The sequence below is a fragment of the Lagenorhynchus albirostris genome, chromosome 16 (genome assembly GCF_949774975.1).
Source record: "Lagenorhynchus albirostris chromosome 16, mLagAlb1.1, whole genome shotgun sequence".
NCBI lineage: Eukaryota > Metazoa > Chordata > Mammalia > Artiodactyla > Delphinidae > Lagenorhynchus > Lagenorhynchus albirostris.
Genome location: NC_083110.1, coordinates 852,118 through 870,002, shown reverse-complemented (window position 1 = coordinate 870,002; position 17,885 = coordinate 852,118). Strand labels below are relative to the sequence as shown.

Here is a 17,885-nt window from a genome sequence, read left to right as displayed (position 1 = left end):
AAAGTGCATACTGCCTATGTGTTCTTCTAGAAGTTTTATGGTGTCAGGTCTTACATTTAAGTCTTTAATCCATTTTGAGTTTATTTTGTATCTGGTTTAAAAGGAAGATAATTATTTCTTGGTAGAAGGAATGTATCTTCTTTTCTTATTTTTATTTATTTATTTTTAATTAATTTATTTTATATTTGGCTGCATTGGGTCTTTGTTGCTGCACTCAGGCTTTTCTCTAGTTGTGGCGAGTGGGGCCTACTCTTCGTTGTGGTGCACGGGCTTCTCATTGTGGTGGCTTCTCTTGTTGCGGAGCACGGGCTCTAGGTTCGTGGGCTTCAGTAGTTGTAGCTCTTGGGCTCTAGAGCGCAGGCTCAGTACTTGTGGCGCAGGGGCTTAGTTGATCCATGGCATGTGGGATCTTCCTCGACCAGGGCTCAAACCCATGTCCCCTGCATTGGCAGGCGGATTCTTAACCATTGCACCACCAGGAAAATCCCTCACAGGTCTTTGTTTTTGTTTTTTGGTTTTTTTGCCAGGCTCATGTGGTTTAATGAGTTTTCCTTATTGGATAAAAGTGTCAATGTTGTGATGGGAAAAAAAACAAACGCAGCTCCAGTCCTCGTTTCAACCCTGTCACAGCCCAAAGGGGACTGGCCCAGTGGAGACCATGGCCACCCAGAGCCACTGTGGGGGTGGGGCCGTCTCAGGGCAAGGGGAGAGTAGGGCAGTGCAGCCTCACTCCTTGAACTTCCACTCCTGGCGGCACATGGGGCAGTGCTGCTGCACCTGCTGCACATTGAGCCACTTGAGGATGCAGTGCATGTGGAAGCAGTGCGAGCACTGGCCCCACGCCAGCGAGCAGTCTTCACCTGGCACCTTGCAGTCCGGGCAACAGCCATTGAAGGCCATCCGGCAGATGCCGCAGTTCTCGTCGTTGGCCACCCAGAGCCAAGTGACCACGCCGTTCCAGCACTTGATCTTCACCTTCATGGTGCGGGAAGCCCCTGCCGACCTAATCGCGCGCTGCCCCACCCGCCTTCAGTTGGCAGCGCCGGCGCCGCGCGGGAAGGTATGTCAGGTCTTTTTTAATTTACAAAATTTTTAGTTTTTAAGGAAGTTTCTGGCGAAGATAAAATCAAGCAAAATCTGCTCTTCATAGCCTACCCTCCCCAAATTTGGGGCCCAAACATACGTATGCAGATATGCATAGAATAAGTAAACACCTTGGAATTATTATACCTTGATAAAGAGCATAAAGAATTAAAGAACCTGCTCTAGACAGTGAACGTTTAGCATTTTCTGTTGTACTGTAAAGGGGGTGAAAACTATTAGAGGAACAATTTAAGCTCTGAAGCTCGGAGCTGCAAGTGTGGATATCCAGTGGCACTCACCCAGGGTAATCGTTGAAAAGATTCTGGGAAGAAACTGAGAACCTTACAAAATAGCCATAGTAATAACACCTTCCCTTTATGTATTGAAGATAGTATTATCTGTTAGAAAATAGAAACTTCTCCTTGGAGTTAGATTACTATGATGTTCACATACAAAAACTAGATTGGAACATTCATTTTCATACAAGGAAAAATGTTTTTCAGACATTTATTAAAGTGATATTTATATTTATTATTAAAGTGATATTTTTCCTGATCTATCACAGGCCGAAAACCTCCAGTGTACAGAGCTTGCTAGCATGGATTAAATTTCTGTGATAATTATCCTGGAAATCATATTAGCAAGGACCAAAAATCGATAGGGCAACTGTGTGCAATTTTCCTCAAGACATCCCTCATGGCACAGTGGCAAAGAATCTGCCTGCCAATGCAGGGGACACAGATTCGAGCCCTGGTCCAGGAAGATCCCACATGCCACAGAGCAACTAAGCCCGTGCGCCACAACTACTGAGCCTGCACTGTAGAGCCCACGAGCCACAACTACTGAACCCGTGTGTCTCAACTACTGAAGTCCACATGCCTAGAGCCCGTGCTCTGCAAAAAGAGAAGCCACCACAATGAGAAGCCTGCACACAGCAACAAAGAGTAACCCCCACTCACTGCAACTAGAGGAAGCCCACGCGCAGCAACGAAGACCCAACGCAGCCAAAAATAAATAAATAAAATAAATAAATTTACTAAAAAAAAAAAGACAGTCGGTGTCCATTCTACTCACTCAAATGACAAACAAACCTGGGTTTGAACACTGAAGGGCAGAAATGCCTCTTCAACACCAGAGTTCTGGAAAATTCTCATACCTTTTTTGTAACGTTCCAGGAATTGGCTAAGTGGCAATGTGGGTTATGAGACTGCAATGATACCATTGGAATTCAATGAATAACTTTAAAAAAAAAGCCTCACATACTTTCTTTTTCTTAAACAGCTTTATTGAGACATAATTTACAAATTATATAATTCACCCATTTAAAGTGTACAATTCAATGGGTTTTAGTATATATTCACTGAGTTGTGCAACTATCATCACAATCAATTTTAGAATATTTTCATCACATTCCCCCAAACCCATACCCATTAGCAGTCACTTCCCACTTCCCCCCAACCTCTCCCAGCCCCTGGCAACCACTGATCTGATTTCTGTCTCTATGGATTTGCCTGCTCTGTGCATTTTATATCAATGAGATCATATGAGATGTGGGAACTTTTTTTTCTTGAGGGAAGGGGTAGGGAAAGAGCAATGGTCTGCTTTTCTATTATTGTAAATTTCTTGTCATATAATATTTATAATCCTTCTGTCCCTAAATATTGTCTTCCTAATTTCGATCCCAGCTGGTAATGGAAAAGAGGATGGTTCCTGACTGGTTATGGCATGGTGTTTTGCTGCACAAAGTGCGCGCTCCACTTGGACACTGCAGGAAGTGGAGGGTGTGGCAGACGTCTCTGCTCTAGTCCCCTGTTCTGCCTGTGGGTCCCCAGCCTCCTACATCACCTAACCAGGTAATAGGAGAAGCCAGATGTGTAAGGATAAGCTGGACGTCTGTGAGAAAGACTTGAGAGTCAAACACCAGAGAAATTAGTTCAAACATCAAGTAGAAGGGACAACAGCAAGAATGGAGAGGTGATGCAGCGTCTAGTGTTTAGACAGAAATCAGATCAGATTAACAGCAGGTAAAAAACAAGCAATCAGTGTCCACAGCGTTTTCCCAGGCGCTCTGATAGCCTTAGTCTAGAACACAGCTATTCCACTGGGAAACACTGAAGGGTCAATGGTCCCTTATCATTGAGTTAAGTCTTTGTGTTCCGGGAGAAGGGACAGGCATCCTTGGTTGCCTTCAAAATAGTCATTTTCCCCATCCCACCTCCACAACCCACATCCCCGCCTCCATTCCGGCTACGTATAGGTCTGCCAATGCCAGATACTATATTCCCATTCCTCCTTCCAGGGAGAGTCAAGCATGAGATCCAAACGTGGGAGACTGCTGGAAGACTTCTCAGAATAGATTTCCTACCTAATAAAAAACAGATTCATGAAAAAAAAAATACCAGTGGCAAATTTGGCAAGACATTGTCTTCATTTGATCCCTGGAAGTGTAATAACCACCTTGAGACCATGAAGGGGTAAGTCAGAGGATGGCAACTTGGGAATACAGAATCCATCAAGATCTTGATGGCAATGTTGTACTTCTTTTTTCTTCTATTTTTTTTTAAGTAAAAGTATAATTTATTTATTTTTATTTGTCATTTTTATTTTTAACATCTTTATTGGAGTATAATTGCTTTACAAAGGTGTGTTAGTTTCTGCTTTATAACAAAGTGAATTGCTGTACTTCTGATGTAAGTAATCCCATGGTGCCTTTCTCAGCTTTTTGTTATGTGAGTTTATCAACATTTAGTTGGGCTTTCTGATATTTTTTATTTTGCTTTTATTTTTTTAACATCTTTATCGGAGTATAATTGCTTTAAAACAAAGCGAATCAGCTATACATATACATATACATATATCACAATATCTTTTCACTCTTGCATCTGCCTCCCTCCCACATTCCCTATCCCACCCCTCTAGGTGGTCACAAAGCACCGAGCTAATCTCCCTGTGCTTTGCGGCTGCTTCCCACTAGCTATCTATTTTACGTTTGGTAGTGTATATATGTCCATGCCAGTCTCTCACTTTGTCCCAGCTTACACTTCCCCCTCCCCGTGTCCTCAAGTCCATTCTCTAGTAGTTCTGCGTCTTTATTCCCGTCTTGCCCCCAGGTTCTTCATGAACACTTTTTTTTTTTTTTTTTAGATTCCATATATATATGTGTTAGCATACGGTATTTGTTTTTCTCTTTCTGACTTACTTCACTCTGTATGACACTCTAGATCCATTCACCTCACTACAAATAACTCAATTTCGTTTGTTCTTATGGCGGAGTAATATTCCATTGTATATATGTGCCACATCTTCTTTACCCATTCATCTGTCGATGGACACTTAGGTTGCTTCCATATCCTGGCATTGTAATTAGAGCTGCAATGAACATTGTGGTACATGATTCTTTGAATTACGGTTTTCTCAGGGTATACGTCAATACTGGAATTGCTGGGTCATATGGTAGTTCTATTTGTAGTTTTTTAAGGAACCTCCATACTGTTCTCCATAGTGGCTGTATCAATTTACATTCTCACCAACAGTGAAAGAAGGTTCCCTTTTCTCCACACCCTCTCCAGTATTTATTGTTTCTAGATTTTTTGATGATGGACATTCTGACGGGTGTGAGATGATACCTCACTGTAGTTTCGATTTGCATTTCTCTAATGATTAATGATGTTGAGCATTCTTTCATGTGTTCGTTGCCAATCTGTATATCTTCTTTGGAGAAATGTCTATTTAGGTCTATGCCCATTTTTGGATTGGGTTGTTTGTTTTTTGATATTGAACTGCATGAGTTGCTTGTAAATTTAGGAGACTAAGCCTTTGTCAGTTGATTCATATGCAAATATTTTCTCTCATTCTGAGGGTTGTCTTTTGGTCTTATTTATGGTTTCCTTTGCTGTGCAAAAGCTTTGAAGTTTAATTATGTCCCACTTATTTTTGTTTTTATTTCCATTTCACTAGGAGGTGGGTCAAAAAGGGTCTTGCTGTGATTTATGTCATGGAGTGTTCTGCCTATGTTTTCTTCTAACAGTTTGATAGTGTCTGGCCTTACATTTAGGTCTTTAATCCATTTTGAGTTTATTTTTGTGTATGCTGTTAGGAAGTATTCTAATTTCATTGTTTTACATGTAGCTGTCCAGTTTTCCCAGCACCATTTATTGGAGAGGCTGTCTTTCCTCCACTGTATATTCTTGCCTACTTTATCAAAGATAAGGTGACCATATGTGTGTGGGTTTATCTCTGGGCTTTCTATCCTGTTCCATTGCTCTATATTTCTGTTTCTGTGCCAGTACCATACTGTCTTGATTACTGTAGCTTTGTAGTATAGTCTGAAGTCAGGGAGCCTGATTCCTCCAGCTCCATTTTTCTTTCTCAAGATTGTTTTGGCTATTCGGGCTCTTCTGTCTTTCCATACATATTGTGAAATTTTTTGTTCTAGGTCTGTGAAAAATGCCCATGGTGGTTTGATAGGGATTGCATTGAATATGTAGATTGCTTTGGGTAGTAGAGTCATTTTCACAATGTTGATGCTTCCAATCCAAGAACATGGTATATCCATCTATTTGTATCATCTTTAATTTCTTTCATCAGTGTCATGATTTTCTGCATACAGGTCTTTGTCTCCTTAGGTAAGTTTATTCCTAGGTATTTTATTATTTTTGTTGCAATGGTAAATGGGAGAGTTTTCTTAATTTCAATTTCAGATTTTCCATCATTAGTGTATAGGAATGCAAGAGATTTCTATGCATAAATTTTGTATCCTGCTACTTTACAAAATTCATTGTTTAGCTCTAGTAGTTTTCTGGTAGCATCTTTAGGATTCTCTATGTATAGTATCATGTCATCTGCAAGCAGGGACAGCTTTACTTCTTCTTTTCCGATTTGGATTCCTTTTATTTCTTTTCCTTCTCTTTTTGCTGTGGCTAAAACTTCCCAAACAATGTTGAATAATAGTGGTGAGAGTGGACAACCTTGTCTTGCTCCTGATCTTAGTGGAAATGGTTTCAGTTTTTCACCATTGAGGACGATGTTGGCTGTGGGTTTGTCATATATGGCCTTTATTATGTCAAGGTAAGTTCCCTCTGTGCCTACTTTCTGGAGGGTTTTTAGCATAAATTGGTGTTGAATTTTATTGAAAGCTTTCTCTGCATCTATTGAAATGATCATATGGTTTTTCTCCTTCAATTTGTTAATATGGTGTATCACATTGATTGATTTGCATATATTGAAGAATCCTTGCATTCCTGAGATAAACCCCACTTGATCATGGTGTATGATCCTTTTAATGTGCTGTTGGATTCTGTTTGCTAGTATTTTGTTGCGGATTTTTGCATCTATATTCATCAGTGATATTGGCCTGTAGTATTCTTTCTTTGTGACATCTTTGTCTGGTTTTTGTATCAGGGTGATGGTGGCTTCGTAGAATTAGTTTGGGAGTGTTCCTCCCTCTGCTATATCTTGGAACAGTTTGAGAAGGATTAAACTGAGAAGGTATTAACTCATCTCTAAATGTTTGATAGAATTCGCCTGTGAAGTCATCTGGTCCTGGGCTTTTGTTTATTAAGAGACTTTTAATCACAGTTTCAATTTCAGTGATTGTGATTTGTCTATTCATATTTTCTATTTCTTCCTGGTTCAGTCTCGGAAGGTTGTGCATTTCTGAGAATTTGTCCATTTCTTCCAGGTTTTCCATTTTATTGGCATGTAGTTGCTTGTAGTAATCTCTCATGATCCTTTGTATTTCTGCAGTGTCAGTTGTTACTTCTCCTTTTTCATTTCTAATTCTATTGATTTGAGTTTTCTCCCATCTTTACTTGATGTGTCTGGATAATGGTTTATTAATTTTGTTTATCTTCTCAAAAAAACAGCTTTTAGTGTTATTGATCTTTGCTTTTGTTTCCTTCATTTCTTTTTCATTTATTTCTGATCTGATCTATATGATTTCTTTCTTTCTGCTAACTTTGACGTTTCTTTGTTCTTCTTTCTCTAATTGTGTTAGGTGTAATGTTAGGTTATTTGAGATGTTTCTTGTAACTTAAGGTAGGATTGTATTGCTATAAACTCCCCTCATAGAACTGCTTTTCCTGCATCCCATAGGTTTTGGGTCGTCGTGTTTTCATTGTCATTTGTTTCTAGATATTTTTTAATTTGCTGTTTGATTTCTTCGGTGATCTCTTGCTTATTAAGTAGTGTATTGTTTCGTCTCCATGTGTGTGCAATTTTTTAGAGATATTTTCCTGTAATTGATATCTAATCTCATAGCGTTGTGGGCAGAAAAGATACTTGATACGATTTCACTTTTCTTAAATTCACCAAGGTTTGATTTGTGATCCAAGATATGATCTAGCCTGGAGAATGTTTCATGAGCACTTGGGAAGAATGTGCATTCTATTGTTTTTGGATGGACTGTCCTATAAATATCAGGTCCCCTACTCTGATTGTGTTACTGTCGATTTCCCCTTCTATGGCTGTTAGTATTTGCCTTATGTATTGAGTTGCTCCTATGTTGGGTGCATACATATTTACAATTGTTATATCTTCTTCTTGGGTTGATCCGTTGGTCATTATGTAGTGTCCTTCTTTGTCTCTTATAATAGTCTTTACTTTAAAGTCTATTTTGTCTGATATGAGAGTTGCTACTCCAGCTTTCTTCTGATTTCCATTTGCTTGGAATATCTTTTTCCAACCTCTCACTTTCAGTCTGGATGTGTCCCTAGGTCTGAAGTGTGTCTCTTGTAAACAGCATATATAAGGGTCTTGTTTTTGTATCCATTCATCCAATCTATGTTTTTTGGTTGGGGCATTTAATCTATTTACATTTAAGGTAATTATCGATATGTATGTTCCTATTCCCATTTTCTTAATTGTTTTGGGTTTGTTATTGTAGGTCTTTTCCTACTCTTGTGTTTCTTGCCTAGAGAAGTTCCTTTAGCATTTGTTGTAAAGCTGCTTTGGTGGTGCTGAATTCTCTCAGCTTTTGCTTGTCTGTAAAGGTTTTAATTTCTCCATCATATGTGAATGAGATCCTTGCTGGATAGAGTAATCTTGGTTGTAGGTTTTTCCCTTTTGTCACTCTAAATATGTCCTGCCACTCCCTTCAGCAGAGTCTCTGCTGAAAGATCAGCTGTTAACCTTATGGGGATTTCCTTGTATGTTATTTGTTGTTTTTCCCTTGCTGCTTTTAATATTTTTTCTTTGCATTTAATTTTGATAGTTTGATTAATATGTGTCTTGACATTTTTCTCCTTGTATTTATCCTGTGTGGGACTCTCTGTGCTTACTGGACTTTTTTTTTTTTAAGTCTCAATCTTTTATTTTCTAATTCTAACAAAAATATATCCTGTTAAATTCTTCTTTTTTCCCAAAACAAGTCTAGTGAAAAGCAGTACATGGTGATTGCAATATTTGCAAAGGCTGTGTTTCACAAAACATCAGCAAGAGAAAAGTTTATGGGAAGATATTATTGAAGCATTCTTTTTTTTTTAACATCTTTATTGGGGTAAAATTGCTTTACAATGGTGTGTTAGTTTCTGCTTTATAACAAAGTGAATCAGTTATACATATACATATGTTCCTATATCTCTTCCCTCTTGTATCTCCCTCCCTCCCACCCTGCTTACTGGACTTGATTAGGGAAGTTTTCCACTATAATTTCTTCAAATATTTTCTCAGTCCCTTTCTTTTTCTCTTCTTCTTCTGGGACCTCTATAATTCGAATGTTGGTGACTTTAATGTTGTCCCAGTGGTCTCCGAGACTGTCCTCAATTCTTTTCATTCTTTTTTCTGTATTCTGCTCTGCAGTAGTTATTTCCACTCTTTTGTCTTCCAGGTCACTTACCCGTTCTTCTGCCTCAGTTATTCTGCTACTGATCCTCTCTAGAGAATGTTTAATTTCAGTTATTGTGTTGTTAATCATTGTTTGTTTTCTCTTTGGTTCTTTTATGTCCTTGTTAAATGTTTCTTATATTTTCTCCATACTATTTCCAAGATTTTAGATCATCTTTACTATGATTATTCTGAATTCTTTTTCAGGTAGACTGCCTATATCCTCTTCATATGTTATGTCTGGTGGGTTTTTACCTTGCTCCTTCATCTGCTGTGTGTTTCTCTTTCTTCTAACTTTGCTTATTTTACTGTGTTGGGGGTCTCCTTTTCACAGGCTGCAGGGTCATAGTTCCCATTGTTTTTGGTGTCTGTCCACAGTGGCTAAGGTTGGTTCTGTGGGTTGTGTAGGCTTCCTGGTGGAGGGGACTAATGCCTGAGTTCTGTTGGATGAGGATGGATCTTGTCTTTCTGGTGGGCAGGTCCACGTCTGATGGTGTGTTTTGGGGTGTCTGTGACCTTATTATGATTTTAGGCAGCCTCTCTGCTAATGGCTTGGGTTGTGTTCCTGTCTTGCTAGTTGTTTGGCATAGGGTGTCCAGCACTGTAACTTGCTGGTTGTTGAGTGGAGCTGGATCTTAACATTGAGATGGAGATCTCTGGAAGATTTTCGTCATTTGATATTACATGGAGCTGGGAGGTCTCTTGTGGACCAGTGTCCTGAACTTGGATCTCCCACCTCAGAGGCACAGCCCTGACACCTGGCTGGAGCACCAAGAGCCTGTTATCCACACAGCTCAGAATAAAAGGGAGAAAAAAAGAAAGAAAGAAAGGAAAATATAAAACAAAATAAAATGAAATAACATAAAGTAAAATAAAATAAAGTTATTAAAATAAGAATAATTTTTTAAAAATTTAAATGTAATAAAAATAAAGAAAGAAGAGTGCAACTAGACCAAAAAACAAGTCCACAAATTATAACAAGTGCTAAAAACTATACTAAAAAAAAAGAGAGAAAAAAAAAGGACAGACAGAACCCTAGGACAAATGGTAAAAGCAAAGCTATACAGACAAAATCATACACAGAAGCATAGACATACACATGCACAAAAAGAGAAAAAGGTGGGGGGGAATATATATATATATATCGTTGCTCCCGAAGTCCACCTCCTCAATTTGGGATGATTTGTTGTCTGTTCAGGTATTCCACAGATGCAGGGTACATCAAGATGATTGTGGAGATTTAATCCACTGCTCCTGAGGCTGCTCGGAGAGATTTCCCTTTCTCTTCTTTGTTCGCACAGCTCCCGGGGCTCAGCTTTGGATTTGGTCCCGCCTCTTCATGTAGGTCCCCTGAAGGCGTCAGGACAGGGTTAAAGGAGCAGCAGCTTCGGGGGCTCTGGCTCATTCAGGCCGCGGGAGGGAAGTGTATGGGGTGCGGGGCGAGCCTGCAGCTGCAGCGCCCAGCTTGACGTTGATGTTGCAACAGCCTGAGGCGCGCCGTGTGTTCTCCCGGGGAAGTTGTCCCTGGATCCCGGGACCCTGGCAGTGGCAGGCTGCACAGGCTCCCTGGGAGGGGAGGTGTGGATAGTGACCTGTGCTTGCACACAGGCTTCTTGGTGGCGGCAGCAGCAGCCTTAGCGTCTCATGGCCGTCTCTGGGGTCCGCGCTGTTAGCGGCGGCTCGCGCCCGTCTCTGGATCTCCTTTAAGCAGCGTTCTTAATCTCCTCTCCTCGTGCACCAGGAAACAAAGAGGGAAGAAAAAGTCTCTTGCCTCTTCGGCAGGTCCAGACTTTTCCCCGGACTCTCTTCCGGCTAGCTGTGGCGGACTAACCCCCTGCAGGCTGTGTTCACGCCGCCAACCCCAGTCCTCTCTCTGCGCTCCGACCAAAGCCCGAGCCTCAGCTCCCAGCCCCGCCCGCCCCGGCAGGTGAGCAGACAAGCCTCTCGGGCTGGTGAGTGCCGGTAGGCCCTGATCCTCTGTGCGGGAATCTCTCCACTTCGCCCTCCGCACCCCTGTGGCTGCGCTCTCCTCCGCGGCTCTGAAGCTCCCCTCAGTCTCCGCCCACGAAGGGGCTTCCTACTGTGTGGAAACCTTTCTTCCTTCACGGCTCCCTCCCACTGCTGCAGGTCCCATCCCTATTCTTTTGTCTCTGTTTTTGCTTATTTCTTTTGCCCTATCCAGGTACGTGGGGAGTTCCTTGCCTTTTGGGAGGTCTGAGGTCTTCTGCCAGTGTTCAGTAGGTGTTCTGTAGGGGTTGTTCCAAATGTAGATGTATTTTGAAGTATTTGTAGGGAGGAAGGTGATCTCCACGTCTTAGTCTTCCACCATCTTGAATGCCCTCCCTCTGGGCTTCCTGATATTTTTTATAGGAAGTACCCTAGAATGATATACAATAATGAGTATATTACTTTCAGAGGATCATTGGTTATAATCTTGTTTACAAGACAAGTATGCAGTTGTACTTCCTTTGTGATTTTTCCTTTGATTTCTCCTTGGAAAAATCCTCCCAGTGGATGCCATACTTGGTCAGTATTCCAACAACTTCGGTGTCTTTGGGGACTAGGAGATCCTAAGAACCAATGGGAGAATGTATAGTATTACATGGCAGTGAAGGCCCCCCAGAAACAGTGGGATCATGGAAACACCAAGTTCAATGCCATAAATCAGCAGTATGTGGTGGAGTATATCAGCCTCTTGAAGTTGGGGTGGGTGTGAGAACAGGTGGGGAGGCTGAGTTTCTTTGTGATGTGCGTCCTAAACATCAGGTTTCCACAGGTAATGCTTCAGATCAAATTATATCTGGGCCAACTGACCAGGGCCTTGTCAACAACAACATTTCAATTTTCCATGATATACCTCTGTAAAGATTTTTAAGGCAATTCTTGGCTGGAAACCAGAACATATCATTTTTTTCTTTTTTTAAAATTAATTTTTATTGGAGTATAGTTGATTTACAATGTTGGGTTAGTTTCAGGTGTACAGCAATGTGAATCAGTTTTATATATATATCTCCAGTCTTTTTTAGATTCTTTTCCCATTTAGGTCATTACAGGGTATTGAGTAGAGTTCCCTGTGCTATACAGTATATATACAATGGAATATTACTCAGCCATGAAAAAGAGTGAAATAATGCTACTTGCAGAACATATCATTTTCATTAAGGTTTTAGATTTAGCAAAGGTCAAAAGTAGGGCCCAAATTCCCCAAGATCAACACACTATGATACTGCCCAGAAGCAGTTCTGATAGCTCTTGAACCAAAAATTTATGTTCCTTTTTAAGTTGAAATGATACAGTGCTGCCCGGTGGTGCTACCCCTTCTGGAAAGTGACAGGCTCTTATGCCAAGCAACTCTGCTCTACCCCATCTTAATCCCCATCCCCACATTAGGGAAAGTCAAGAACCAGAAAGTGTGTGCACACTCCCTTCAAGCAAGTACCTCCATCTTCAAGCAAGAGTGTGTTCTGCAAAAGTCTCTTTGGACCACCCCAGCTCAATGTAGGGCTCCCCTGCCTGTGCCCCAAACAAACTTCTGTGCTGTCAGTGGTTGGATCCAGCTCTGCCTCTGCAAAACCAGTGAGACAACGGAAACACCACGCTTTGAGGCTTCCACATAAATCATGGACTCTGTGTGTTTATTTTTTAAAATGCACATACAAGCAACATGAAACAAAAAACTAGACATGGGTGGTTTGCTGGATTTCTTGTGAACTTTTGGTTGTAGAGAATAGGAATGAAATTGAGGTCTTACAGCATCTACGAACAGCAGTCACAACACTCCACCCAATTATATAATAGGTCGAACAACACATTAGACTGCAGATATTAGGAATTTGTATTCTTTACTCTGTGCCATACGTCCCAAGGTCAGGGACTGGTACATCACAACAGACTTATCCCTGTTGTCAAGGACATGTAGAAGGGTTCCTGAACCAGCAACTTAGAGAGGAATGTCCAGTCCCCCTATCTTGTAGGTCAAGCTAGCTGGACCAAAGTGCTCAGCTAGCAGTGGTGCTTGCCTCAAACTTTCAGAGGAGGGGTTTCCTATCAGAGTTAATCTGGAGTGGAAGAAGTTACCTGGAAGTGGAAGAAAGCCAGATCCTGAGGTCAAAGAGGCAAATAACACAGTTCCGGGGGGTGCTATTGGGGCAGGCTGGGTAGATAAATAGCCAGATTACCACAAGGCAAGTTGCTATGTGCTGTAACAGAAGATCCAGGAGGAGAAAGTGAGGAACACTGGAGAGGATGGAAGTGGGCTGATTCGAGAAGTCTTCACTTAAGAAGTGATATTGGAATACTACTCAGCCATAAAAAAGAATGAAATAACGCCATTTGCAGCAACACGGATGGACCTAGACATGATCATACTAAGTGAAGTTAGTAAGATAGAGAAAAACAAATATATGATATCATGTACACAAGGAATATAAAAAAATGATGCAAGTGAAACTTATTTACAAAACAGAAATAGACTGACAGACATAGAAAACAAACTTATGCTTACCAAAGGGGAAAGGGGGGGAGGCATAAATTAGGAGTTTGGGGTTAACAGATACAAACTACTATATGTAAAATCGATAGCCATCTGCACCCCCGGCCTGGGCCTCGACTTGGACCTGGATGGGGCAGTGCCAGAGAAGGCCAGTTGCCTCCCAGTGCTGCTTGCTCGAGGTTCTGCAAACGCAGTGGGATGTGCCTTGGTCCAAAGAATCAAACATGTATACGGATCCCGAGACACAAAGGCCTGAAGGAGACCCACTTCACCAAGAACATGAGGCAGTAGGACACCAAGCACAGCAAGATTGTGCTGATCGGCGCCCAGCAGTCCCTGTGTGCAGCCTTCTCGGTCCAGACCTGTGGAGAAGGCCTGCGGGCCAGTGGCCTGAGGGTGTACAGCCAGAAGCAGAGGATCCATCCGGCGGTGTGTGTTCATGTCTTCCGAGATCGTCTTCCTGTTGGAAGGCGTTGAGTTGGGGGCAGATGGCAAGGTCGCATCTTATGCCAAGTTCCTGTACTCACCAACACCCTGGTCAAGCTCAAGCCGGACCGCTCGGCCCAGCGGCCCCGCCCTCTGCTGGGGTCCAGATGTAACCCTGTCCTGCCCAGGGCGGCGCCGGCGGGCTCGGGACCTTCAGGATGACTGGATTGCTGGCTAAACAATACTGTGGAGAAACCGTGTTTACTGTCGTGTAGGATTTGGTTCTTTGGGTCTTTCTTTGTTTCCTAAGGCAACAGAAACTGGTTAAACAGCGGAGTCTGCTGAAGTTGTGACTTGAACCACACTTGACCCTCCAGCAGGGAGGAGACTGACCACTTCACAGCCCTGCCTCCCCGCAAGGGTGAGGCAGCATTCTTTCTCCCGGCAGGAAGTGGGAGCCGCCTGGGCTGGAGCACCGCCACACTAAGCAGACCCCAGGGCTGGTCGTTGTCCTTCTGGGCAGGTCTGTGCCCAGCACGCCAGCTTCCCCACGCACATGTGGCCCGGTTCCTCTGCTTGCTGCCCCACCGGAAACACTGAAGTCCACGGGCTGGAGCTTCTCCTTCACGGGTCAGCTGCTCTCAAAAAGGACCAGGTTGGCTGGGCCATTAAGCGGCTTCCATACTGCTGTCCCATGAACTGTCACTAGAGGGGCTCCAGGACAGCCCCACCCTGCATCCTACCCGTGTGCACTGGTGCTTTTGCAGAAAGGAAACACCAGCCCTCGTCAGCGTGCTCAACCACCAGCAACTCGGGGAGACCCCAGCAGGGGAGCAGGATGGCCGCTCCCACCCTGCTGGCTGCTGTTCCTTCTTCCTCAGTCACTCACTTGGGCTAAGGGATGGGAGGACTGCAGGATGGAGCGCAAAGCCCAAGTCTGTACCCGGCCTTATTTATTGAGGAGTGCCTCTGCCCTGTCCTCCCCAACACGACCCCCAAAGCCCACGTGCACCAACGGGGGATTGAAAGATGAAGCTGCTAGACCCTGATAGCTCTTCTGGAAAGTGACCTGTCCTGCCACCACAGCGTCTCAAGGACACTCCTGTTGCAGGCACTGCAAGGGACCAACTTCCAAAATGTACGTCCTGGTTTACAGTTAGCCTTTAGGAACACATCTTCCTGGGAATTTCTATACAGATGTTAGAATGGCTGATACAGTAACTTAAGTTTGTGTGTTTATTAGTGAGAATTAGTCATTCAACAAACCCGTCTGTAACCTTCCCTTAGTGCAATGTGTCCTTTCTTTTTCTTAACATCTTTATTGGAGTATAATTGCTTTACAATGGTGTGTTAGTTTCTGGTGTATAAAAAAGTGAATCAGCGGGCTTCCCTGGTGGCGCAGTGGTTGAGAATCCGCCTGCCGATGAAGGAGACATGGGTTCGTGCCCCGGTCTGGGAAGATCCCACATGCCGTGGAGCGGCTGGGCCCGTGAGCCATGGCCGCTGAGCCTGCGCGTCCGGAGCTTGTGCTCCGCAACGGGAGAGGCCACAGCAGTGAGAGGCCCATGTACCAAAAAAAAAAAAAAAAAAAAAAAAAATCAGCTATACATATACATATATCCCCATATCTCTCTATGTGTCCTTTTTAATAACGTCAAGAGCTGCCACTGTGTGGTACTCAAGTGAAACCAGTATTTATGGCACTAAACTTCAGCCTGAACTGTCAACCCCTAGAACCAGCCCAGACGTCTGTGTCCAAGGGCCTGGGGCCACTCCCTCATCACCTGTGAGGCCCTGTGGACTTAAACGTGAGCTATGTTGCTATCTGACCTCACTGTCTAGTTATGCGTCATGGATCTCTTTGCAAAAAGTAATGTATTTGTGCTTTAAGTAAAATTTAGTTTTGCAAAAAATAAAATAAAATCTATAAACAACAAGACCTACCATATAGCACAGAGAACTGTATTCAATATCTTGTAATAACCTATAATGGAAAAGAATATGAAAAACAATATATATGTTTGTATATGTAAATATATATATATGTATACTGAATCACTTTGCTATACACCTGAAACACTGTAAATCAACTATACTTCAATTTTTTAAAAAAGTATTAGAACTGATAGGAAAGTATGTAGAAAGTTGCCCTGGAGAATAGGGATATTATAGAGAAAGCTGTTTGGGCAAGGTAAATCAGTAGCATGTATACAATAATGAATAACAGCATGTACACATTGTATTTAGGGCACAATGAGTATTTTAGATAGAGAATAATGTACTTTATATTCAGGGAAAAGGAGTAGTTGGAATGGAAACAATGGGAGCAGAGAAAGGTAAATGGAGAAAGATGAGATGATAAGAAAGATGAAATGAAAGGACCATCCCTCGTAAAGAGTCTGGCAGCTCAGGAAGATGGCCTTGGAACTACTGAAGTTTCTAATCTGGTGATGCAACTAGAACCCATCCACAGCAAGCTTCTCTAATTCACATGCATGCAGGGCCAGGCTCTTCATGTAAAGGATGAAGAAGCCATGTGAAGGCGGGGATGAACTACACCATCTGAACGGGGCTGTGCTCCCTAGCTCCAGGAGACTTTTATCATTTGAGACTATAGGCCAACGTCCTCAACTCGTTAGGAAAATGTTTATTGAAATATACTTGACATATATCATTGTGCAAATTTAAAGTGTACACATCAATTTAATACATTTCATATTGTAGTGTGACTGTCATTGTAGCGATAATTAGCACCTCTATCAGGTTACATAACTATCATTTCCTTTCAGTGGTTGGTATAATTAAGTTCCAGTCTCTTAGCAACTTTGATGACTATAATACTATTGTTGTCTATATTCACTATACTGTACATTAGATCAGTTCTTTAAAAATTTTAAAAGAAGCCAGGGGCTTCCTTGGTGGCGCAGTGGTTGAGAGTCCACCTGCCGATGTAGGGTACACGGGTTCGTGCCCCAGTCCGGGAAGATCCCACATGCTGCGGAGCGGCTGGGCCCGTGAGCCACGGACGCTGAGCCTGCGTGTCCGGAGCCTGTGCTCCGCAATGGGAGAGGCCACAACAGTGAGAGACCCACGTATCGCAAAAAAAAAAAAAAAAAGAGCCAGAAAGCCAGCTACAAAAAACTTCTAATTTTTCAATGTTGACAACTAATTTAAAATCAATGATTTCAACAGTTTGTTGGTCAAAAAAAGCATTTCTAAAGGTACATTTTTCTGGACTTGAGGGCGTCTAGATTTTTACTCAACACTAAGCAATGCTGCAAAGTACATAAATTGCACATGTGTTATCTGTATTCATGGTTTACACACATTGAATTTTTAAATCAGATTTGAAAACCCACAGTACCTAATGAGTCTATTAATGGCAATTAATAGACTGTAACCTGTCTACATGTAGCCTGTCTCTCAGCTCAGGAGACAGGCTACATGTAAGGACTCTGAGATTAGAAGTCCAGCCCTAGTACTGAAACAGATTTATTCGGTGACCTTGAACAAGGTCATTAACCAGGAGTTCACATTAGCATCTGGGTCTGCTGTGAGAGGAGTTAACCGAAGGGATTTAAAATATTTAGCTCCCTCCCAATGAGTGATTCGAGAATTCATGATACTCTCCTTGTCTGTAAGTTTAAAGTCTGTCTCATTTGGACAGTTCCCATGAATTTTGCCAAAATTATCAGCATACTATGAAACCCCAAAATGAGAGTTATGCACTATCAGCTGAGTGCAAACTTTCGCAACAATGTAAAAACAAAAACAAAAACAAAACAACCCCAGATATTCCTTTTACAAATCACACCATATATTTTCCAGGAAAGAATCGTTCTGTTTAAGTCAATTTTTTTTCAGTCCCTTAGGCTCTGCAACTAACTTCCTTATAAAGCACAGTAGAAAAGTGAGAATGTATTCAATATTTTAAGCCTCAGAAGCAAATAAGTTGCTGGAAGAAGCTAATATTTACTTCTCTGCTTATCCACTCGTATCTGTGTATGACCCTTGAGTCGAGGCTGTGAAAAGTTCTCATTTACACTGTTCCTTATTTGGAGAA

General features: G+C 42.2%; 1 protein-coding gene across 1 annotated transcript; it reads right to left on the bottom strand.

The window, feature by feature from the left end:
- Positions 1-529: 529 nt before the first annotated feature.
- LOC132507197 (anaphase-promoting complex subunit 11-like) lies at positions 530-989 on the bottom strand. The gene has a single exon (XM_060126308.1). It carries the CDS (start codon positions 979-981, stop codon positions 727-729), a length of 255 nt encoding a protein of 84 aa, XP_059982291.1. The 5' UTR covers positions 982-989; the 3' UTR covers positions 530-726.
- Positions 990-17,885: the final 16,896 nt, after the last annotated feature.